This window comes from Vulpes lagopus, chromosome 2, assembly GCF_018345385.1.
Source record: "Vulpes lagopus strain Blue_001 chromosome 2, ASM1834538v1, whole genome shotgun sequence".
NCBI lineage: Eukaryota > Metazoa > Chordata > Mammalia > Carnivora > Canidae > Vulpes > Vulpes lagopus.
In genome coordinates, this window is record NC_054825.1 from 74,171,435 (window position 1) to 74,195,726 (window position 24,292).

General features: G+C 44.4%; 2 protein-coding genes across 5 annotated transcripts; one reads left to right on the forward strand and one right to left on the reverse strand.

Annotated features, from left to right (window-relative positions):
- Window positions 1–1,784: 1,784 nt before the first annotated feature.
- RPUSD2 (RNA pseudouridine synthase domain containing 2) lies at window positions 1,785–6,339 on the reverse strand. The gene is given in 4 exon segments (XM_041731329.1): window positions 1,785–2,314; window positions 2,316–2,723; window positions 3,840–4,136; window positions 5,689–6,339. Coding segments are annotated over 4 exon segments (1,659 nt in total). The 5' UTR covers window positions 6,316–6,339; the 3' UTR covers window positions 1,785–1,987.
- Window positions 6,340–11,661: 5,322 nt separating this feature from the next.
- CCDC32 (coiled-coil domain containing 32) lies at window positions 11,662–22,801 on the forward strand. Of its 4 annotated transcripts, none has more exons than XM_041745301.1 (4): window positions 11,662–11,745; window positions 13,571–13,826; window positions 18,895–19,051; window positions 21,808–22,801. In XM_041745301.1, the coding sequence occupies exons 2-4, from the start codon at window positions 13,583–13,585 to the stop codon at window positions 21,944–21,946; spliced, it is 540 nt and encodes a 179-aa protein (XP_041601235.1). In that variant the 5' UTR covers window positions 11,662–11,745; window positions 13,571–13,582; the 3' UTR covers window positions 21,947–22,801. The 4 variants fall into 4 exon arrangements, with proteins under 4 accessions (XP_041601235.1, XP_041601236.1, XP_041601237.1 ...); XM_041745302.1 differs by having other exon boundaries at window positions 11,673–11,749; XM_041745303.1 differs by having other exon boundaries at window positions 11,696–11,745; window positions 13,576–13,826.
- Window positions 22,802–24,292: the final 1,491 nt, after the last annotated feature.

Sequence of the window (24,292 nt, forward strand, 5' to 3'; positions counted from 1 at the left end):
GACACTATAAACAAAATATATAGACAACTTACAAAATGTGAGAAAATAGGGGTGCCTGTGTGGCTCAGCCAGTTAAGTGTCTGCCTTCAACTCAGATCATGATCACAGGGTCCTGGGATGAAGCCCTGCATTGGACTCCGTGCTCAGAGGGGAGTCGGCTTCTCCCGTTCCCTCTGCCCTTCCCCTCTCTATGTCAAATAAATAAATAAAATCTTCAAAAAATCCCAAAAAAGAAAATGGGAGAAAATATTTGCAAACATGTATCTGATAACATGTCTTATATCTAGAACATATGAAGAATTCTTGTAATTCAACAAAAGACAAACAGCCCAATTTAAAAATGGGCAAAAGACTTGAATAGACATTTCTCCAAAGATATGTAAATGGCCAGGAAGCACATGCAAAGATGCTCGAAGATACTCAATAGGGAAATGCAAACCAAAACCACAATGCAAGAACACTTCATTCCTACTAGGTTGGTTATAATCAAAACAACGGAAAGTAACAAGTATTGGTGAGGATATGGGGATACTGAAATCCTTGTACATTGCCAGGGGGAATGTATAATGGCTCAGCCACTGTGAAAACAATTTGGTGATTCCTCAAAAAGTTAAACATAGAATTATCATATGACCCAGCAGTTCCACTCCTTAGTATATACTTGGAAGAACTGAAAACGTGTATTCAAATATAAACTTATACACGAATGTTCATAACAGCACTCTTCACAATAGCAAAAAGTGGAAACAACCCAAATGCCCATCCAATGATGAATGGATATACAAATATAGTATACCCATATGGAATATCATTCAGTCATAAAAAGGAATGAAGTACTGGGGTGCCTGGGTGGCTCAGTCAGTTGGGTATCTCCCTTCGGCTCAGGTCATGATCCCAGGGTCCTGGGACAGAGCCCCACATCGGGCTCCCTGCTCAGTGGGGAGTTTGGTTCTCCCTCTGCCCCTCCTCCCACTTGTGTTCTCTTGTGCGTGTGTGCATGGTCTCTCTCAAATAAAAATCTTAAGAAAGAAAAAAAAAAGAAAAAGGAATGAAGTACTGATGCTATAAATTGGAACAAAGTACTGATATATGCTTAAAAATATGCTAAGCAAAAGAAGATAGACATAAAAGGTCACATATTGGGATGTCTGGGTGGCTCAGCGGTTAAGCGTCTGTCTTCAGCTCAGGGCGTGATCCTGGAGTCCGGGATCGAGTCCCACATTGGGCTCCTTGCATGGAGCCTGCTTTTCCCTCTGCCTGTATCTCTGCCTCTCTCTCGGTCTCTCATGAATAAATAATTTTTTTTAAAAAGTCACATATCAGGGATCCCTGGGTGGCGCAGCGGTTTAACGCCTGCCTTTGGCCCAGGGCGCGATCCTGGAGACCCGGGATCGAATCCCACGTCGGGCTCCGGTGCATGGAGCTTGCTTATGTCTCTGCCTCTCTCTCTCTCTCTCTCTTTCATAAATAAATAAAATTAAAAAAAAAAAGTCACATATCATATGATTCCATTTATATGAAAAGTCCAGAACAGGCAAATCCATGCAGACAGAAGGTAGATTAATGGTCACCAGAGCTGGGAGGATGGGGAAATGGGAGTAACTGTTTAATAGGTATGAGTTCCCTTTGGATGATGGAAATGTTTTGAAACTAGATAAGAGGCGATGCTTGCACAATTTTGTGAATACAATAGATGTCACTAAACTGTGTATCTTCATTGTACATTATATGAATTTTACCTCAATTTTTTTAAAAAAAGATAAGAAAACCAGATACACAAGGTGTTAGAAAAAGATATATTTACAAACCAATATGTTCCCTAACTCTAGCTAGAGGGAGAGGAAAGAAGGAGGTAGCAAGTATAAGCAGATCCTGTAAGAACCTCACTCCTATAGAAACCCTGAGTACTAGCCCACAAGGTCAGATCCTACTCCATGGCCCATTCCTTTTCCACTTCAAGAAGCAATTGCTCCATTGGCCATAGTCCTCAGTCTTCTTGCCAATCATCCTGTGCCCATGCAGGCATGGGTGAAAAGTACTCAAACCCTGGTCCTTTATAGCACAGAGCATGCAGGAACATCACAAGGTCCTGGGGCAAGGGGTCTTGTCGCACCAACCGGCACTCTGCACAGAGGGGGTCTATCTCTTGATTCACAACATCTGTTTCAGCTGCCTTCCCTGGTGCCAAGGTCATTGTGTCCAGATCCTGAGGGGTTGCCTCAACTTCTCCATCCATCTTCTGGGCAGATGCAGCCAAATCTTCTATGTGGTCCTTGCCCACCTCTGAGGAGGGAGCTGTAGAGTCTATGAGTCCTAGGGGGCAGATCGCCCTCACAGAGATCTAGCACATCCAGACTCTGTTTGGCTTGGTGCTCTGCCACAAGGTCCCGAAGCAGTTCCTCATCTGTCTTGGGAATGTGGCCACCTCGTCCCCGGGAGGGGCCCCAGGCAACTGAGTTGTAGATGGGGTCATTGAGGATGGGGTGGCCCAGAAACTGGAGGTGAACTCGGATCTGGTGAGTGCGGCCCGTGAGAGGCCGGCACCTCACCACACTGGAGTGGCCATTGTAGCTTAGTCTCTGGAACACTGTCTCACAGGGCTTGCCCCGAGTATCTACACGGCACACTCCTACCTTGTAAGATACCACCAAGATGGGTTCCTTGCAGGTCACTTCCTCCGTGGGGAACTCCCCCTCTACCCGGCACACATACTCCTTCTCCAGCTACAAAGGAGAGTAAAGGGAGGAAGTCAGCACAAAGCCTAAACTCATTACCCAATATAGTGATAAGAAATGCATCAGTATCAGATGGAAGAGGATTCGGGACACCTGGGTGGCTCAGTGGTTGAGCATCTGCCTTCGACTCAGGGCGTGATCCTGGAATCCCAGGATCAAGTCCCACATCAGTGTCCCTGCATGGAGCCTGCTTCTCCCTCTGCCTGGGTCTCTGCCAATCTCTCTCTCTCTCTGTGTCTCCCATGAATAAGTAAATAAAATCTTTAAAAAAAAAAAAAAAGATGGAAGAGGATTCAAACCCTAGTTCCACCATTTGCCAATTTCATGATTCTGGGTACAATACTAAGCCTCTTTAAATTCCATTAACTTGTCTAGCAAATGTTAAAATTAGAAAAGCATTTACTTCACAGGACTATTACAAGGATTCCATAAGTTAGACTCTAATGTACTTGGTACTGAGCCTGGCAGAAAGTAAACACTCACTAAATGTATCACAATCAGATCCAGAATTACAAGTGTCAAGATGATAGTACTACCATTTAACCTTCTACCTAAGCCTCTTCCAACTTCATCCAGAATCTTTCTACTAAGTAGTCTGTCCCCATAAACTTAAAAAAATTAGTCATAAAAAAACAAACAAAACCAACCAAAAAACACCTTGGTCAGCCTGTCAGCACTTTATTATTATCATTTTTCTTAAGATTGTATTTATTTTATCATAAGGGGCACAGGCAGAGGGAGAAGCATGCTCCCCACCCACAGGGAACCTGATGTGGGACTCAATCCCCAGCTCCCAGGATCATACCCTGAGCCAAAGGCAGACCCTCAATCGCTGAGCTACCCAGGGGTTCCAGCCTGTCAGCACATAAAACTTCAAAACAGCAAACTACCAAGAGAGGCAGTGTAAAGGCCATCTCTAAAGATCTTTCGAAGCATAAGAGAAAATAACCTGTCCTTGGTGTTTTCAGTGTTGACCTTCCTGAGGATAGGAAGCTTGGCCAGGTAACATGAAGGCCCACTTCAACAGAACTCAGTGACACACTTTTGATACAAAGCATTTGTGAGCCCAGGAATTTCCATGCAGGAGACAAAAGCCCAGCTCACCTGCCGGTCCCGAACTTGCTCATGAATTCTCTCTGAGACAGCCGCTGTCTTGGCAAACATGAGTACCCCCGAGGTAAGGCGGTCAAGCCGATGCAATGGGTGTAGCTCCTTGAGTTGGTGCTCCTTGCCCAGGATGAAGATGACAGTGTTGTGTCGGAAGCGGCCACAAGGATGGACAGGAATGGAAGAAGGCTTGTCTACAACCACCACATCCTCATTCTCAGCTAGCAGGCGGATAGGCTCTGCTGTGACTGGTGGCTCATGCCTGTGCACTCTGTTCCGCAAGAAGTCATTGTCCTGCAAATGACATAGGCAACTCATCAGCCCGGAGGCCAGCAACCTGTAATTAACTTCATACAACTTCCTGTTCCTTACTGATACAGAATGGTCATAGTACATCTTTAAGCAGAAAATGCAGTGTCCATATTATATTCATATTTAAAAAAATATTCATATTTTATAAAAATAGACACACAGGCAAAGAGCAGGTATTGAAAAAGTACTAGGAGGATATACACAAAAATGTTTTGGTGGTATTTCTGGGTGGTGGGATTATGGGTGTTTTTTGGTTTTATTTGTATTTTCTCTACAATAAAGTTACATTTTAAGGGTAAAGTTTTGGGTATCTGGGTAGCACAGTTGGTTAACCATAAGCCTTCAGCTCGGGTTGTGATCCCAGGGTCCTGGGATTGAGCCTCACATTGGGCTCCCTGCTCAGCAAGAATCTCCTTCTCCCTCTCCTTGTTCATGCTAAAATGGACAGGAAAAACCTCCATAAAATCATCACTTATTGTGACCTTGAACAAACAATACCAAGCCGTAAGACAGACAGCTGGTCTCTAGATTTGGATTCACCACAGGCTCACTGTATGCCACTTAACTTCTCTGAGCCTCAGCTTCCTCTTCTGTAAAACATGTGGATTAGGCCAGACCTGTAATTCTCAAAATAGGGATGTTAGAGGGAATTTAAACCACTCATTTCCCAAATGCTGAAATCATCTTGTCTCCCGTCACAACAAAGTGTTAGTCTGTCACAGTTAGTAACTCTTAACTGTGACAGAATTTTAAAGGGTCAAAGCATTGTGCTAGACAATTCTAGTTTCTATACTAACATTTCACAATTCTATCGTATTAGGCTCTGTGATAAATAAAGTATTAGTTACAAGAACACAGGCTTTGGAGGTGACATCATTGCCTTACTTGTCTTAAGTTTACCTTAGTTTTGTTTCCTCACAGGTAAAATGAGGTGGCAATACCTACCCCACAAGGCTGTCATTAGAATTTAATGTTAAGTACATAAAATGCTTACCTCTGTGCCAGCACACAGTAAGAAGACATAAATGACAAGCTCTATTATTCCTACTTGTACAGAGACCTACAATGCAACATAGCGATCAGTGCCAGTGCCACAAGGCAGTGCACAAAAGGAGCCTTAAGAATTCCAACTTCTGGGCAGCCCTGGTAGCTCAGCGGTTTAGTGCCGCCTTCAGCCTGGGGCCTGATTCTGGAGACCTGGGATCCAGTCCCATGTCGGGCTCCCTGCATGGAGCCTGCTTCTCTCTCTGCCTGTGTCTCTGCCGCTCTATTTTTCATTAATAAATAAATAAAATCTTAAAAAAAAAAAGAATTCCAACTTCTGTCCCCTGGAAACAAAGAAGCCGCCTGGATGAAGGGGATGCGTGGATTGAGTTTTGAAGCAGACACTCCTTTGGGGGGATGGGATAAGAGGAGTGGGCTAAAGTAAAAGCGAAAATGCTTCAGAATCACCTTGATTTTACTTCAGTACCTATGCCCTGTTAACTCTGAAAAGACCCCTGCCCCCTTTCCGCTTTGGGAAGGCCCCATTTACCTTGAGCATAATGCTGAGGTCCTGTACCGGCTCCTCGTTGAGATGCAGGCGCCCCGCCCGGACTGCAGCCTCATAGTAGGACAGGGGCTGGGCTCGGAATTCGGTGCTGAAGACGTGCAGCAAGCTGTGCCCCACCCAGCGGCCTTTGCAGTAGGTCTGGAAGTCAAAGTAATAAGGCCGCACTTTGCGCAGGCCGCCCTCGAAGTAGTAGCTGGTCTCTGCAAAGTGCTCATCGCCGAAGCTCACCCCTGCCCGCCGCTTCTTCGGGGGTGGCACGACGCGCTCCCTGGTGGCGTCCCGTCGCTTCTTACGCTTGCCTGGGCCGGAAGCTGCAACCGAGGCCTGTTCCTCGCTCAGTGGGGTCTGCTTCCCGTCTTCCCGGGCCGGCTCCACTCCCCAGCCCACAGGCTTCCGGCTCCCGGCGGGTAGCTCACCCCTCGCGTCGCCACTAGCGTCTCCGTTTTGTTGAGCCGGAGCCTTCAGCTCAGACGGTGCCTCGGCCCCAGTCGAGAATGTTTCCGCCATCTGACCCCTACAACCACCCCAAGTCCTGGCAGGGCCGAGGCGACGGAGGGTGAGGCTCCCCTGCAGAAGAACTGGGAGCCACCGGTGGCGGCCCAGCCACATGACAGCCGGGCCGCAGGTCCCGGGTCGCGATCCGAAGACGTCACCGGGCACCAGCCAATCAGCGAGCCCCAGAGGCGGGGACCGAGGGGAGGAGTGACGGAGGGAGTTGAATGAGCGGAGTTGAACGTGTTGAATTGTCAGTTGAGAGGCTGTGAATGAGAGTAAGGCAGTGAGTTGAATTGAGAGACTGTGAGAATGACTTATCAAAAGTGTAGATTCCAATTTATTATTTAAAAAATAAAATAAAATAGGGGATCCCTGGGTGGCGCAGCGGTTTAGCGCCTGCCTTTGGCCCAGGGCGCGATCCTGGAGACCCGGGATCGAATCCCACGTCGGGCTCCCGGTGCATGGAGCCTGCCTGTGTCTCTGCCTCTCTCTCTGTGTGTGTGTGACTATCATTAAAAAAAAAAAAAAAAAAAATTAAAATAAAATAAAATTACAAGTCTAAAAAAAAAAAAGTGTAGATTCCAGGGACTCCTGAGTGGCTCAGTGGTTGAGCGTCTGCCTTCGGCTCAGGTCTTGATCCTGGTGTCCTGGATCCTGCATGAAGCCTGCTTCTCTCTCTACTTATGCCTCTCTGTCTCTCTTTCTGTGTCTCTCCTGAGTAAATACATAAAATCTTAAAAAAAAAAAAAAAGTGTAGATTCCGTGCAGGTATGCTGAAAGTCCCTTGGATCTGGTAAAACAAAGGAGTTTTATTCAAAACAAATCATAATGAGGCTTGCTAAACTCTGACTATACTAAAAAAAAATCTTGTATACATTAAAGGGGGAATATCCTATTCATTTATTTTTAAGATTTTGCTTACTCTTGAGAGACAGAGAGAGGCAGAGACACAGGCAGAAGGAGAAGCAGGCTCCATGCCTGCAGGGAGTCAGATGTACGGATGTAGGACTTGAACCCTGGGACTCCAGGATCACACCTGGGCCAAAGGCAGACACTGAAACCGCTGAGCCACCCAGGCGTCCCTAAAGGGGGAATATCATAGTATGTAACTTGTAACTCAATAAAGCTGTTATATTTGTATCTAAACATACACACATACCCCAGAAACAATGTCTTCACACCTATCATTCCTGAGGATTAGAAAGCTCCCATTTGCCTTCCATATGCTCCTGTCCCCTTAAAAAGGGAAGTAGATGAGAAGATGTATTTGTCAGATCTCTTAAATGCAAAATACAAAACCAACTCTGATTAACTTCGTCGGAGAGGCAATTATTGAAAGGATATCAATGCTTCATAGAATACATAAGAGAGCTGGAGAACAGGCTCAGAAACAGAGCCAAATCAAGAGAAGATAAGGCCTCAGAACCAGACACATGACAAAATATGAACTTTATTTTATGACTTTGTTTATTTATTCATGAGAGACACATAAAGAGGGAGAGACATAGGCAGAGGGAGAAGCAGGTTCCCTGCAGGGAGCCCCATGCAGGACTCATTCCCAGACCCAGACCCGGACCTGGGATCACACCGTGAGTCTAAGACAGATGCTCAACGGCTGAGTCACCCAGGTGTCCTGACAAAGGATAAATTTTAAAAGAATGTTTTCCTAATGTGTCTGAAGCACAGACAAGGAATGATTTAACAGAATGTTCTAGAGAGGAAGTCCTTGTGGGATTGTATAAAGCTTTGCTACTCAAAATGCGGTTTCTGGATTAGCAACATGGAAAACACCTGGCAACTTCTTGGAACTAGAATATTCTGCCTTCTTCCCTCTTGACCTACCGAATGAGAATCTGTTTTTAAACAATATCCCAAGATGATATGTCTGCATATTAACATTTGAGAAGCCCTGGTATAGACCATGTAGACAGTTGTACTTTTTTGAATATCCAGCATCTTCTCAACACTCTTCTTTTGTGTGAGGAATTTCCCACATTATAAGACGTTGAAACCAGAAACTGGCCTTCCCAGATTCCGTTGCAGCTTGGGCATTCATCACTTGGGCTCCATTGATCAATCAGGGCCTTCAGTTCAGAGGCACACAGCAGAGGAAGCAGGTACAATGTAGAACCCATGTGTGACAACATAGCATTGGAAACATCTGATTTGGAGGGCTAACAGTAGGGGCGATTCTTGTGTCTAGTGGCCAGTCAGCAATGCCAGCTGCAGTATCTATGTTTAAAGGCATTGGGGTAGGGCAGCCCCAGTGGCTCAGCAGGTTAGCGCCGCCTTCAGCCCAGGATGTGATCCTGGAGACCTGGGATGAGTTTCATGTCAGGCTTCTTGCATGGAGCCTGTTTCTCCCTCTGCCTGTGTCTCTGCCTCTCTCTCTCTCTCTCTGTATCTCTCATGAATAAATAAATATAATCTTTAAAAAAAGGCATTGGGGTATCCCCTGAGCAGTCCCTCTGTGAGGTTTAGATACCGTTCCTGGCTATATAGACCCAGACTCTGGCCCATCTTAAGATTCTGTTAACTACTTAATATCCTTTAATCCTGTGCTGTACAATAAAGTAACCATTAGTCACATGTGGATATTTAAAATAAATTAAGTAAAATTAAAGAAAAATTAAAAGGAGTTCTTCAGTTGCACCAAACTGCATTTCAAGTGCTCAACAGCCACATGAAATTAGTGGCTCCTTATTGGACAGCTCAGGTACAGAAAATTTCTATCACCACAGAAAGTTCTATTGGACAGAGTGGCTTTCATCAATTTCTTTTACTGCTTAAACTGGTTATATGAATTCTATTGTTTGAACTTAGAACTCCCAACTAACTTCTTGTGATAAGGGTTTAAGTCTTTATTGTAAGAGGAATGGGAAATCATCAGACTTTGTGTGTGTGTGTGTGTGTGTGTGTGTGTGTGTGTGAGATATGATCTCCACTTCCAAAAGATCACCTTTGTTGCAACATGAAGGAACTGAGGAGGGAATCGCAAGTTTTAGTTCCCATTCAGTGTGGTTTGACCATGAGAGTTCTAATTCAAACATTCACATACCAAATGAATTTTGAACATTTGCCAGACATCATTTGGCTCTGGAGATAAAGAGGTAAGAAAGACATGGTTCCTGATCATTTTTTTTTTTTTTAAGATTTTATTTATTTGGGCAGCCTGGGTGGCTCAGCAGTTTAGCATCACCTTCAGCCCAGGTGTGATCCTGGAGACCGGGGATGGAGTCCCACATGGGGCTCCCTGCATGGAGCCTGCTTCTCCCTCTGCCTGTGTCTCTGAGAGACACACACACACAGAGAGAGAGAGAGGCAGAGCCATAGGCAGAGGGAGAAGCAAGCTCCATGCAGGGAGCCCGACCTGGGACTCGATCCCCCGTCTCCAGGATCACACCCTGGGCTGAAGGTGGTGCTAAACTGCTGAGTCACCCAGGCTGCCCCATGGTTCCCGATCTTAATGAAGGCCTATACTGGTCAAGCATACAAATAAAAAATATGTTTGTGCTAGGTTACACTGTGGTTAAAGCAGAGTTTGAAATAGATGGATACTGCTGCCCTCATGTGGCTTCCCTATATGAACAATCCTCAGGGAGTAGATCACCATAGCTTTGCAAGTCCAGCATCTGGTTTTTCTTTTTTCTTTCTTTCTTTTTTTTTTTTAAGATTGTATTTATTCATGAGAGACACACAGAGGCAGAGACACAGGCAGAGGGAGGAGCAGGCCCCATGCAGGGAGCCTGATATGGGACTTGATCTTGGACCCTGGGATCAGGCCCTGAGCCAAAGGCGTAGATGCTCAACCGCTGAGCCACTCAGGCATCCCAGGATCTGGTTTCAATTTATTCAGCACACACACTAATTAAACTCAGAGGACATTGGTAAATCTGTAAGAGTGCAATTTGATAATTTACAACTGTAACTTTAAGTCAGAAAATTTATTCCATTTTATATCAGCAAATACTTGTACCTACTGTTAAAGAACCCTCATCCTTGTTCAAGATATTTGAGAGGCCACATTTGAAATCAAGACTTTCTTTGGGGAGCAGATGAGAGAAAAGGGTGTAAGTGAATTGAAAGGTCATTAAGTAGCTTGATGAAGCACCCTTAACTCCATGACAATGACCTTTTCTATGAATCAGATGCTGCAAGATTCATGTCTCTAGTTCCGGTGGCAGAACTGTAGACTTGACCTCCAGCCCCCTACTTATTCTCTATGAATAAGCACTGAAAAAATCGTGGCTGTTATTTGCTCCTTTGCTTTCTAATCTTCTTGCTTTCCACTTCCTTCTGCTTGCATATGCTAAGGATGGTTAAGGATGGTTATAAATATGAACAGTGGATTTCCTGATAGTTCCCTTTTACACAGTGGTAGTTAATACCATCAGAGCCACGGTGATTGGCTTTGGACACATCCAACCGCTACAGCCTCAGTCAAGTTATATCTACTGATGGTTGGCTAATGTCTTTAGTTACATGTTTCTTTGGGAGAGAGTAACCGCCCCTGGAAATTGGGGGTGGAGTGTGGGGGAGGAAGGATTGCATCATAGAGATACCACAAGCCCCGAAAGATATCAAAAGTAACCATATTTTTTTTCAAGCGGGCTCCATGTGCAGTGTGGAGCCCAACGCAGGGCTCAAACTCACAACCCTGAGATCAAATCTGAGCTGAGATCAAGAGTTATACCCTTAACTGACAGGATCACCGAGGCGCCCCAAAAGTAATTTCCTTAAAAAAAAAAAAAAAAGTCTGACACTTCCTTACCACCCTCTCCTTCATGTGCACTGGCCACTTGTCATATCTTTTATAACTCTTTGCTGTTATTTGTAAAATTGTCTGCCTTATGGCGCACCCTCCGTTTAGCTGTAAAGAGCTCTGGGACCCCATACCAACTCTTACCTGTCTTGAATTCCTGCTTAACACAACGCCTAGAACACAGCAGGAGGGGCTCCTGCTTATTGACTAAGAGAAAGCTCATGACTTGGCTAATGGAACCTGGGTCTCCGGTAAGAGTAGCAAAAGTAGTCTCCTCCACCTGAGCCGCCGGAGTGCTCTAATTTGGGTAGCAAAGGGGTGAAATTTCAGGACAAAACACCAACCTAGAGGATAGCCAAGCAGGTGAATTTTCTCAAGGAAAAAATTAAATTCAAAGGCCTTAGCAACTGGGCTTCCCTCCCGGAGAAGGTGAGGGGCGGAGGACGCTGTCCTCGCGCCAAGACTGCTCAGGCGCTAGTGGAATCCACCTGCCCCAGGGAAGGAGGGGGCCCAGGGCACGTGACTCCACTGTCTTCCCCCCCGCCCCCACCCCCACCCCCATCCCCGCTACAAGTCCCGCCTACCTCTCTCGCTCGCTCAGCTCCTCACTTCCTTACCGGGCCGGGCTCCTGTCAACCAATCCACGCACAGAACATCGCCAGGGTGGGCGGTGGTTGGAGGACTCCGGGATCCGTCACTCGGAGACTCCGCCCCCCCAGCTTCCTAGCCTTCAGCCACGGAACTGAGCCCAGCGCTGGTGAGCAGCTGGACAGGCGGTTGCGGTAGGTGAGGAGGGGCAGGGCTGCCCAACGTTTTAGATCCCCGGCCCGGGTTCCATCCCGGGATACCACAGAGGGGCCTCGGGGCCTCAGTCATCCCGTCCAGCCAGTCCTTGAGGCCAGAGTGACTGAGGCCCGGGTCTGGACACCGGGGTTCCCTGCGCTGTTCTGGACTTCCCTAGGGAGAAGCGGGGGAGGCCCGGGGCTTCGGGGCGAGCAAAGTTGTGCTTTGGGTGGGTTCAAACGACTTCGGAAGGGGGCTGGAGGGTCGTTGTGGATCCTGGCATCAATTCATTCAGGGCCACTGTGACATATCTGTCCCTTTTTACTTCTGGGCCCTTGCGCTGGCTGGGCTCTCACTCCTAGAATTATTGAGACCTTACCCCAGGCAGCCTTCATAATCTCAAAGGTCTCTCCTGAAAGAAGGTGTCAACCCATCCTGTAAGAGTATATGAAAGCCCCAGGCAGTGTAGTATTGAATAAGAACTTGCATTTTGGACTGGCTCAGGTCTGGTTTCCAGTTAAGGAATCACCATATATCAGCCAAGTACCCTTGACTTGTTACCCTTCTGATCCTCAGTTCCTTCATCTGTAAACTGATGGAAATATCTCTTTCAGTGTTTCTAACTCTTAAAATAAGAACTTATAAAATAGGGACGCCTGGGTGGCTCAGTGGTTGAGCACCTGCCGTCCACTCGGTTGTCATCCAGGGGTCTTGGGATCGAGTCCCACATCAGACTCCCCACCAGGAGCCTGCTTCTCCCTCTGCCTATGTCTCTGCCTCTTTCTCTGTGTCTCTCATGAGTAAAGAAAATCTTAAAAAAAAAAAAAAAGAATTTATAAAATAAGAATAAGGTATAAAGCCCAGCTTCTACATGTAATGAGCACATGGGCTTTACATATGACATTACTTTCTCACAGTTTTCACCAAGAAGCAGTTTTATTATCCTCATGTATTTGGAACTCTGCAAGGCCTTTAAGTCTATGTCTTATTGAAGACAGATTTTAATTGGCTTGGACAGAATGGTTGCATTTTGGAGATCTTTGGAGAGAAGTGCAGAATTGTTGTCTCCATTGGAAATGTCTTAGAAATTGTGTATGTTAAAACATACTTAAGATTGGCCATTTAACCAGTTTTATTTTTTTTTTAAGATTTTATTTATTCATGAGAAACACAGAGAGGAGAGAGAGAGAGAGAGAGAGGCAGAGACACAGGCAGAGGGAGAAGCAGGCTCCATGTGGGGAGCCTGATGTGGGACTCAATCCCAGGTCTCCAGGATCACGCCCTGGGCTGAAGGCAGCGCTAAACCGCTGCGCCCCCCCCCCCCCGCCCCGCCCCCGGCTGCCCTTAACCAGTTTTAAATGTGCAGTTCAGTGACACTCATATGGTTGTGAGACCATCAGGATCATCCATCTCTAGAACTTCCCAAACTGAAACTCCATACCCATTAAACGATAACTCCCATTCTCTCCTCTGCCAAACCCCTGGCAACAACCATTCTAGTTTCCTACTCTATGAATTTGACTGCAGTAGGTACTTCATATAAGTGGAATCATTCGCTATTTGTCCTTTCGTGTCTTGCTTGTAGATATTTCATTTTTAAAAGAACTTTATTATGAAAACAATTTGAGTGCAGAGCCAGAAGAGGAATACAACTATGCTTTTGTAATCTTTATATCTGTAACACAGGACTCTAATAAAAGACATTTTAAATTTAGAGAAACTTCTTGAAAGCCTGTTACCTTCCTTCATTGGGTAAACAAATATCTGAGTACTGTATACTAATACTATATCTTTAAAGCCAGTCCTTACATTTCTGTTTTTCAGCTCAGATTCCAAATGAAAATGTTTGAGAGCATTGACTCTACAACCACAAGATCTGGCCCTGATCTTTGGGCTGAAATCTGCTCCTGTTTACCAAAACCTGACCAAGAAGATGGTGCCAATAATGCCTTCTCAGACTCCTTTATGGATTCATACCCTGCGGGTACAGGCCACAGGGAAGCCCCAGATTTTGCTGTTCAGCCAGCTACAAAGCCGTGGGCTCCCTTGCAGGATTCAGAAGTGTATTTAGCATCTCTAGGTAAGTTATATGGCTTTTCTTTTTATTGAATCAGAAGTTGGTGGCTTTAAGGAAACATGTTGAAGTTCTGTTACATCACCTGGTTTCTATTCTTAATTATTACTGTTTTTTTTTTTTTTTTGTCTTCACCATATTTATTGTTGGATCTACTTCTAGGTGGGTATTTCAGGTTGATTGTTGGGAAGGAGCACCCTTTTCTTTTTCTTTAAGATTTTACTTTTTTTTTTTTAAGATTTTATTTATTTATTCATGAGAGACACACAGAGAGAGACACAGGCAGAGGGAGAAGCAGGCACCATGCAGGGAGCCCAATGTGGGACTCAATCCTGGGACTCCAGGATCATGCCCTGAGCCAAAGGCAGACGCTCAACCGCTGAGCCACCCAGGCGTCCCAGGATTTTACTTTGTAATCTCTACACCCATCGTGGGGCTTGAACTCACAACCCCGAGATCAAGAGTTGCATGGTCTACTGACTGAGCTAGCCAGGTGCCCCAGGAGCACCCTTTTCCTTGTATTTTCCTTAAAACTGTCTTTGTTACCTCCTGCCTTGACTGTTTCATTTGAATTCTGCTTCATTTCTTGGCATTCTGTAGAAGCCTCCTGCCTACTATTGATAGCGCATATATTCAGAGAACCCCAAAGTGTCAGACATTATGTCATCTGAAAGAAAAGGTCATGGCCCCCGAGCTGCACATGGAATTCTGATAAAACCTTTGTATTGAAAAACTACTGTAGGGATCCCTGGGTGGCGCAGTGGTTTGGCGCCTGCCTTTGGCCCGGGGCGCGATCCTGGAGACCCGGGATCGAATCCCACGTCGGGCTCCTGGTGCATGGAGCCTGCTTCTCCCTCTGCCTGTGTCTCTGCCTCTCTCTCTTTCTCTGTGACTATCATAAATGAATTAAAAAAAAAAAACCAACAACAACAAAAAAACTACTGTACTAAAAAACTTATATTAAATTGATTGTTGGACTAGGAACTTTTTTTTTAAGATTATTTATTCATGAGAGACACAGAGAGGCAGAGACATAGGTAGAGGGAGAAGCAGACTCCTAGTAGGGAGCCCAATGTGGGACTCGATCCCAGGACCCCAGGATCACACTCTGAGCCAGAGGCAGATGCTCAACCGCTGAGCCACCCAGGTGTCCCAGAATGGGAGCATGTTGACATAAAATTCATTCTACCTCTTGTTAGTCATTTAATTTTTTTTTTAGTCATTTAACTTTTAAAATATTTCCTCAAAACATCTCTCCTGTGCCCTTAAGTGTCAGTATTTAGAGAGACTCCAAATACAGGAAAAAGATTCAGATTGTCCCATGCAAAGGGAAAGAAAAATATCAGTCTAGGGCAGTGATTGCTTTAGAATTGTGGTATCCTTTTACTAAACATCCATGAGACCCATCTATGTGTCATAAAACCAAACCTGGGAATAATTATTTGAGGAAGAAAAGAATCAGAATAGAGTTTTCATGATCGCTAACTAATACCTTGGAAGAACAAAGGGAATTTTGTTAATGATCTACTGGAGGAAAAAGATATGAGAAAAACACAAGTGGAATGATGGGTAACAAGAAACTTACAGGTGTAATGTGAAATTTGTCAAGAAGCCCCCAAAGTTAGGATAGTAATACTTGCAGCCATGGCCAAGGAGGTTGACAATTCAGTTCTGTGGCAGTCAGAACATCTGCTTAATGATGATAAGGAGAAGACACAACAACAATCTGAGAAAACTGGAGAACCAGATCCTACGCTTGTTGGTATCCTGTGCCCAGGGGTTGTTAGAAACTTTAATGGATTTGGTGGTGATTTGATTGGTGAAGATTGGTTCGGAAAGTTAAAACTCCACTGATCTTTTCTAAAATCAGCTAAGAAGATGTTTAAGGGGCACCTGGCTGGCTCAGTCAGAGCATGTAATTCTTGATCTTGGGGTTGCAAGCTTGAATCCTATGCTAAGTATAGAGATTACTTAAAATCTTTAAAATTAAAAAAAAAATATGCTTAAAATTTCATTTCTAAGGAATGAATAAGAGCCATTTCTGTGGCTGTGGCAGAGCCTGGGAGGCAATGGCAGGCAGATTTGGAGTATGCAAATTTTCTTTTTCTTTTTCTTTTTTTTTTTAAAGATTTATTCATGAGAGACACAGAGAGAGGCAGAGACACAGGCAGAGAGAGAGAGAAGCAGGCTCTCCGTAGAGAGCCCAACTCGGACCGATCCCAGGACCCCGGGATCACTACCCAAGCCAAAGGCAGATGCTCAACCACCGAGCCACCCAGGTGTCCCTGGAGTATGCAAATTTTCTGTTGCCTGTTTCTGCCTGCCCAACTTAGATCACACCCAATTAAGTACTGAGCACACAGAAAAAGGAAGACTTTTTCCAGCCCAAAAGAGTGCCTTCCACCTTTAGAACCAAGGCCAAACAGTGTAAAGATTGTTTTTATTGCTGGATAGACCTGTATCAAAAAGGGGTGGCTTAATTGGTTGAGCATCTAACTCTTGATTTTGGCTCAGGTCGTGATCGCAAGGTCATAAGACTGAGCCCCTGGTTGGGCTCTGCACTTGGTGGGGGAGTCTGCTTCAGGTTCTCTCTCTCTTTCCTTCTGCCCCCCCCCCCCATCAAATGCACACACGTGCTCTCTAATAAATAATCTTTTTTAAGTTTTTTTTTAAGGTTTTTTAAAAAATATATTTTTTAAAATTTTTATTTATTTATGATAGTCACAGAGAGAGAGAGAGAGAGGCAGAGACACAGGCAGAGGGAGAAGCAGGCTCCATGCACCGGGAGCCCGATGTGGGATTCGATCCCGGGTCTCCAGGATCGCGCCCTGGGCCAAAGGCAGGCGCCAAACCGCTGGACCACCCAGGATCCCTAAAAAATATTTTATTTATTTATTCATAGACACATAGAGAGAGAGGCAGAGACACAGAGGGAGAAGCAGGCTCCATGCAGGGAGCCCGATGTGGGACTCGATCCCGGGTCTCCAGGATCACACCCCAGGCTGCAGGCGGTGCCACCGGGGCTGCCCTAATAAATAATCTTTTTAAAAAAAGTATCCACTACAAGCAACAATTAAAAACTTAGCCAGCTCAATATGAATCCACATAATTCTCTTCATATCCTCAAGGAGGTAAAAACTCCTCAAATATTTAATACTTATCAACTACAGGCTTTTTGCATGGGTGAACTGGTGATAACTTGGAGCAACAAAAGGTAGTAGTTATTTTGATATATGAGTGCAAGCCGATGTGGCTTCTTTAGAAATGAAAGCAGGATTGCAAATCATAAAGTTTCAATTAGGTCTGGGCTTGATATTCACCCCTCTCCAAAAGGCCATCCTTTACCCATTTACTATCGTTGAAGGCAAGGCTACATTAAAGCAGAAGGCAAATGGTGATACCCTTCCTTCTCTTCTTCAGTTGTTCCACACTTACACTTAAATGCAAAGAAGAGTAATTAAACATCTATCATCAGTAAGCCATGTGCACCATTCTCACTGGGATTAGAAGATGTTTGTTTTTTAAAGTTTTTTTTAAAGATTTATTTATTCATGAGAGACAGAGAGAGAGAAAGAGAGGCAGAGACACAGGCAGAGGGAGAAAGAGGCCCCTCGCAGGGAGCCCGACATGGGACTCAACACCCTGAGCTTCCAAAGGCAGACGCTCAACCACTGAGCCACTCAGGCGTCCCAAAGATTTTATTTATTTATTCATGAGAGACATGGAGAGAGATAGAGAGGCAGAGACATACGCAGAGGGAGAAGCAGGCTCCATGCAGAGAACCCGATATAGGACTCGATCCCAGGACCGTAGGATCATGCCCTGAGCCAAAGGCAGATGCTCAACTGCTGAGCCACCCAGACGTCCCAAGATGTTTGTTTTTATTAGGTTCCAACATCCAGGCCACAAGTTGAGTAACTTTAAAAAATGTTGGGAGATTGCTTTTCTTTTTTTTTTTTTTTTTCCTTAAAGAAATAATCCAAGCTAATAAGACCCGCCTAGAGCTCTGCCCCTCCAGTCCTGCTCCCACCTACAGATCTCTAACTTCAGCTCAGTGACCACTAGTGAGATTAAGCAGGTGGATTCATCTCTTTTTTTTTAAATAATCCTTTTTTTTTTTTTTTTTTTTAATTTATGATAGTCACAGAGAGATAGAGAGAGGCAGAGACACAGGCGGAGGGAGAAGCAGGCTCCATGCACCGGGAGCCCGACGTGGGATTCGATCCCGGGTCTCCAGGATCGCGCCCTGGGCCAAAGGCAGGCGCCAAACCGCTGCGCCACCCAGGGATCCCAGATTGCTTTTCTTTAATCAAGAATTTAGGGGATCCCTGGGTGGCTCAGCAGTTTAGCGCCTGCCTTTGGCTCAGGGCGTGATCCAGAAGTCCCGGAATCGAGTCCCGCGTCGGGCTCCTGGCATGGAGCCTGCTTCTCCCTCCGCCTGTGTCTCTGCCTCTCTCTCTATCATGAATAAATAAATAAAATCTTAAAAAATAAAAAGAATTTAATTACACATAGAGATCTTAAAGGTCTCTTATTATTGAGTTCTCATTAAGCCAATTTTAATGTCTAATGAACCATTAGATCTTTCATCATTTTCTCTAATTCTTTCTCATGAGATTTGGAAACTACTTCATGTCACTGTAACAAAAAGAAAAACCATTTACTCCTCAGAGAGACTATTTTCAAAGAGGTGACACGTGTGTCAAGCCAGGGAAAACAAGTTATGCCTTTGAGAGATACCTGCTGGCTTCTGCGATTTCAAAGAAAATGTGCCATTGATTTATTTATGAGAGCCTATGGGGTTAAACATGTATTTGACATGTATATGTATTTGATGTATACATGTTTGCAAAACATGTATATGTATTTGATACAATACAGAGTTAAGACGTGGGGAAGGTAAAAGAAAAATGTATGTTCCCTCTACCTGTCCTTAAAAAAAAAAAATGAGCTCTTTTGCAGGGAGTGTGGATGTACTCATCAGTGAGAGAATTTTTAAGTTGTCATCTTGCATTTTAGATTTAGTTTCATATCATACTCACTTTCCTTGTTAAGCTTCTTCTCTTCTCTTTAGAGAAGAAACTGAGAAGAATCAAAGGTTTAAATCAGGAAGTGACTTCCAAGGACATGCTTCGAACCTTGGCCCAAGCCAAGAAGGAATGCTGGGATCGGTTCCTCCAGGAGAAGTTAGCATCAGAGTTCTTTGTGGATGGACTTGATTCTGATGAGAGGTAATTGGTTCTCAGTCCAGACAGCATTTCTCTTTCTCAAAGGAATTCGGGGAGAGTGACATTTGAGTCCAGAAATTGGTCAATATTAACATCAGCTTATCTGAGCTCAAAATAATCGTTTTTAATAAGGTTGCTCTACTTCATCTTGGTGCAGTAGATTTTGATAATTATTATTTTTGCAAAAAAGCAAATACTCTATCAATATCTTGATCACAGATTGAACAGAACTGAGGAGAAAGCACTGTCTTCATTTCTAAGTATACAGTGTGTTTGGGAAAGTAGTAGCTGATCAGCAACTAGAAGTGTGTCTTACCTGTGACTCGCCAGTGCCTTACAGAATTTCTGCCATACTGTAGGTATTCAAATCTGTATAGACTAAGTGAATGAATTTCTTAAGCATCTACTGTGTGAAGACCCTGCCCATGATATGAGGCTGGGGTGCTGGGAAGATGTAAGGAAGTTTTAGGCCCCTTCCCCGCCCTTTTTTTGTCCCCACAACTATCTGAGGAAAGATGACAAATATATATAAGGACACACCTAACAAAAGAAAGCAGTATAAGAAAAAATCTGGGTGAGTGGAAGTGATAAAACATGCTTTGGGAGTTGAGGGACCATTGAACTCCCTGTGGGCTCTGGTGTTTGTGTCAAAGAAGGCAGGACTCGAACCGTATGTGTAGGTGGGATGGATACAGAGAGGAAGAGGAGAGGAGAGGGGGAGAGGGCCTTCTGCCACAAAGAGCGGGATGGTGCTCGACACCTGGGAAAGTGACTCTGCTGCTTACTGGTTGTTCTTGAGGAAGTAACCTGGGTGTGCCTTAGTTCCCTCGTGTGTAAAGCAGGAATAGGAGCTCTTCCCTCTTTGGGTTGTTGTGAGGGTTAAATAAGTTACTGTGTGTGAAGAGCTTAGAACAGACCTGGCACCTGGTAAGTACTATGTAACTGTTAGCTATTCATATTAGTCCTAAGGGAATCTTAAAGTTCGGTAAGAAATCATTCAAAATAAAAAAATTAGTGAGGGAAGTAAAAGCCTGAATTCTAACCAAAGGTCCTAGGGAAACATCACCTAAGTTTGCAACATATCATTAACATTGATTTTAGGAGTCCCATGATGTAAGATAAAGATATGGCTGCTGAAATCAGGGACAGTAGGTGAATAAAGCTTAATAGTTACATTTTACTTCTTAATTTGCAAAGCATTTTCACTTACATTAGCTTAAATATTGCATCAGCATGTCCCCTAGATTCTTCAGAAATCGGTGTGGCATCTAAGGGCAGCCTAACTGCCTACCTTCTGAGGCCTCAGCAAATAATACACTGTTTTCTCTTTTCTGTCTCTAAAGACGCAACCCAGTTGAACCTTAAATCACCCCAAACACAAAAGACTTGAAGATGCCCACCTTCCCAACCCACCAGTAATTTGGTATTCTCTTCTCTCTCCCGTTGAATGTTTGCCTCCTTTCCAATACTGTGAAGAAAAGAACATTTTGTCCTGCATAATTCTCAAGTAGGAATTCTTTTTCTTTTGAAACCAGATCAGCACCAAGGCACGAGTTACTGTTTCTGTGTTTTTATCAATACCTAAAATGATGTGAGGTTTCCTTTTCTATAGAAGCAAGTTGAAACAATTCTAGGAAAAGTGTGCTAGATGAAGATGAAATGCACCTGGAGTACCTTAGGCCTCTGAGCTGTGCACACTTGTTCCCCTGAGCTGCCATCTATGGGAACGCTTCTATAAGCATTATTACAAGTACACCAGAAACAGTAGATATGCATTTATTTGCAGATTTCAAAGTTTCTGTTTTAAACAGAAGCCATTTTGTAGTGGAATTGTGTGATTCTTCATGTATGTGAAGGCCAGGTAGGTGACCCTCCTCCTGGCATACTTTTGGCAGAGGAGTAATGGGCTGAGAAATCCTACTGTCTACAACACAATTCCCCCAGTTTTGGGTGTCTAAAATCTGCTGGTGACGACTACTTCTTGGCTTAAGACTTTGGGCTATTGAAAAGCACAGAGTAAGGTTTACATTACTTGTTGTCATTTATAGTTTACTATGAACATCTCATAAGCTTTAGAGTGGTAGGTCTTGGGTACTTAAGGAAGATAGGAGGGGGCACTTTCCCCCACCACACAGATCCAAACCAAAAAAGAGCCCTCTGGCGTAGTGAGTATTTCTTCATGGGAGAAATTGCTGTGCAGATGTTTCCATCTTGGGGACTTGCTATAGGATGAAGTAAACAAACAAAAAACCCTCCAAAAAATGATGCTTAGTGTAACTAAGTGTTGTAAGTATAATCTAGTCTCAGATTGCCTCAGGTATAGGAGATTTCAAGATGCTCACTAATAATTTGCTATATTAAAAATAAATAAATAAATAAATAATAATTTGCTATATATTTGAATGTTTCCTCCCTTGGACAATTTCCTCTCTAGTTTTGAGGGGAAAAAAAAAAAAAACAGAACTGAGGCATAAGCTCTTCAGTTATTCTCACCAAGCCTTCAGAGGCTGTGCATTTGAAGGAGGCCTGGTGCTGCTTATAGCCAGAGTGCCCACTAGGGGGTAAATTATGCTGCTGAGCTGCCAGGATGCACAGCTGTCCGAGAAGTATCGTCATTCTCCCCCGTTAGCAGTGGAAAAACAATTGTAGGAAGAAACTGGTGGTGGGCGGGAAGGCAGCATTTGAGTAACTGAGATAATCATTAAGTAATTAATCAGCCGGGTCTGATGCAGCCACCCTTTCCTCCTGCTCTCTCCTAGCACCTTGGAACATTTCAAGAGGTGGCTCCAGCCAGATAAAGTAGCCATCAGTACAGAGGAGGTCCAGTATCTGATTCCTCCAGAATCCCAGGTTGAAAAGCCAGCAGCCGGGGACAAGCCAGCGGCAACGGAACAATAAATTACACACACACACACACACACACACACACACGCTGAGCAGCTGTCTTGGGTCCAGAGGGAACAGCGGAGAGCTCGTCAGAGCAACAAGGAGAAATCTAGGGAGGAGGGGAAGCCCACCCTCCCACTCAACAAAGCAAACAGCTGTGGGCCCCCTGAGGACTTGCTTGGGGCTGGCATGTGTGACTGTTGTGGATAAAGTGACTGACCCAGTGCATGCTGGATCAAGATACTGCTTTCCTCTGCATCTCACAGCTTGCCTGAGCTCTGTTGCTGCAGGTGAGAAGTCCGCAAAGAATCTTGTGAAGCAGCAAGTACAAAAGTATTTGCAGAAACTGTGGGTACCCTTGTGTATAATATATAAGCTAAGTGAGCCATATTTTTTCTTGCCTCTTCTGGATGTTCCTGCCTGGGTTCCCTGCATTCCCTTGGTTAATTGTCAGGGGTGAGTGGGGCCAAGGAGAAGAGAATCAAATCTGCCTCCTTGGATCCACACCCCATGTGGGGCTTCTCTAAGTTTGTAATAAATATAGGGCCTTTAGGGAAAGAGGCTGCACTTTTCCTTTGTCTGATTTGTTCCTCATGGAGAAAATGGACAAAAGTATGAAAACTTGGGTGTTTGTGTGTATATATATATTTTTGGCTTCATGCATGGCTTCTCCCCTAACTTCCTCTTGCACTTAAAAAGAGCCAGGCTTCAAATTAGACTTGTAAATATAGTGTTGCTATTTGACACCACTCCTGAATAGTTCCAAGCTTGCTTGTGGCAGCTTTCCTGGCGGAGCCTGTGCTTCCCTCCTTTATCATGTTCTTGTTCAGTAAATGTTGTTCATATAAAACTTTTCTCATCATAATAGCAGTGCGTGTTGTGCTCTTGGCCTGCTTTCCCCCTCAGAGAGATGCTCCCAGGCACTATAGAGGTAAAGACAAGTGCGTGACAATGTAGGAGAGCTGATTCCTTTGCCAGCCTTCTATTTTTAACATGCACGCTGTGACAAGCCAGGCCTCGGTGCTCTTAGGGTAGGATTCTGTGGCCAGGATTCTGTGGCTGTGGCTCTATGGAGCTTCTTGCTGGGTAATAGGTTTCAAATCCCTAATGATGAACAGGGTGACCATAAAAATCTGCAGAGAACATGTGCTCCTATCTAAATCAAGTATTTGCCTTGTCTGAAAGGATAGGAATCAACCAGATAATTCTATATACTTGCTAAATTATACAAAGGGAGGTAATTTCCAGACATACTTTCCTTTTTTAAATTGATTAATGGTGTTAGCTTTATTCCTCCTGCTTTTTAACAGTAAGGTAGCTTTGACAGAGAGTGACCCTCTGTGTTCCCTAAATACTTTGAGGAAGCCAGACACTGACAATCATCTGGGCCTGGACTGAGCTTGCTAGTTGCCATCCCTGCCTAGGTTCAGGTGCTAGACCACACTTCCTACAAGGTCCTCTGATGGCTTTCAGGTGGATGGATAGTTTTTTTTTTTTTTTTTTTAAAGACTGAGTTTTCTTCTTGGTGCATGATAAACAAAAATGATTCTTTCTCGGGATCCCTGGGTGGCGCAGCGGTTTGGCGCCTGCCTTTGGCCCAGGGCGCAATCCTGGAGACCCGGGATCGAGTCCCACTTCGGGCTCCCGGTGCATGGAGCCTGCTTCTCCCTCTGCCTGTGTCTCTGCCTCTCTCTCTCTGTATGACTATCATAAATAAATAATAAAAAAAAAATTTAAAAAAAAATGATTCTTTCTCAGTAACAACTTAAGAAATAAAGCAGTAAGGTCCCAAACACTCTCCTAAAGAGCAGCTGATCATCCGACAGAGAATGTATCCATACCAGAAAAGTGATTGTAATTCAGGCAAGATTCTAGCTTTGCCTATTCCCTACCTTCCATTTTCTACTAAGAAACAGAAATTTTAGTGTGAGGAGGTGGCAAATTGAGTTAGCGGAATCAAAAAGGAACTTTTGGACTGGAAGGCTTTTAGCCCCATGTGAAAACCTGGGTAAAGTATGGGACAAAGATCCTGGATTTTCGGCTGCCTGCTCACGTAACTCTTTAATAGAGGCTGATTGCAAGAAGTGAGTCCAGTGAGTTGCAATTTTGATTCCTGAATTGGTTTAGAGATGACAATCTAAGTGATGGCCTTTTTTTTTTTTTTTTTGAGTAGGCTCCATGCCCAGCATGGGGCTTGAACTCACGGCCCTGAAATCAAGACCTGAGCTGAAATAAAGAGTTGGATGCTTAATGAACTGAGCCACCTAGGTGCCCCAGTGATGGCTCTTAAAAAAAGGTAAAGCACCATTTACCAAAAACAAATTTGATATTAGCTCCCAAAGCTAACTTATTAATATG

Coding starts and splice junctions, on each gene's coding strand:
- CCDC32 (XM_041745301.1), top strand. CDS start 13,583: ATGAAAATGTTTGAGAGCATTGACTCTACAACCACAAGATCTGGCCCT. Junction 13,827..18,894: donor AGTGTATTTAGCATCTCTAG/GTAAGTTATATG, acceptor TCTTCTCTTTAG/AGAAGAAACTGAGAAGAATC. Junction 19,052..21,807: donor GGACTTGATTCTGATGAGAG/GTAATTGGTTCT, acceptor GCTCTCTCCTAG/CACCTTGGAACATTTCAAGA.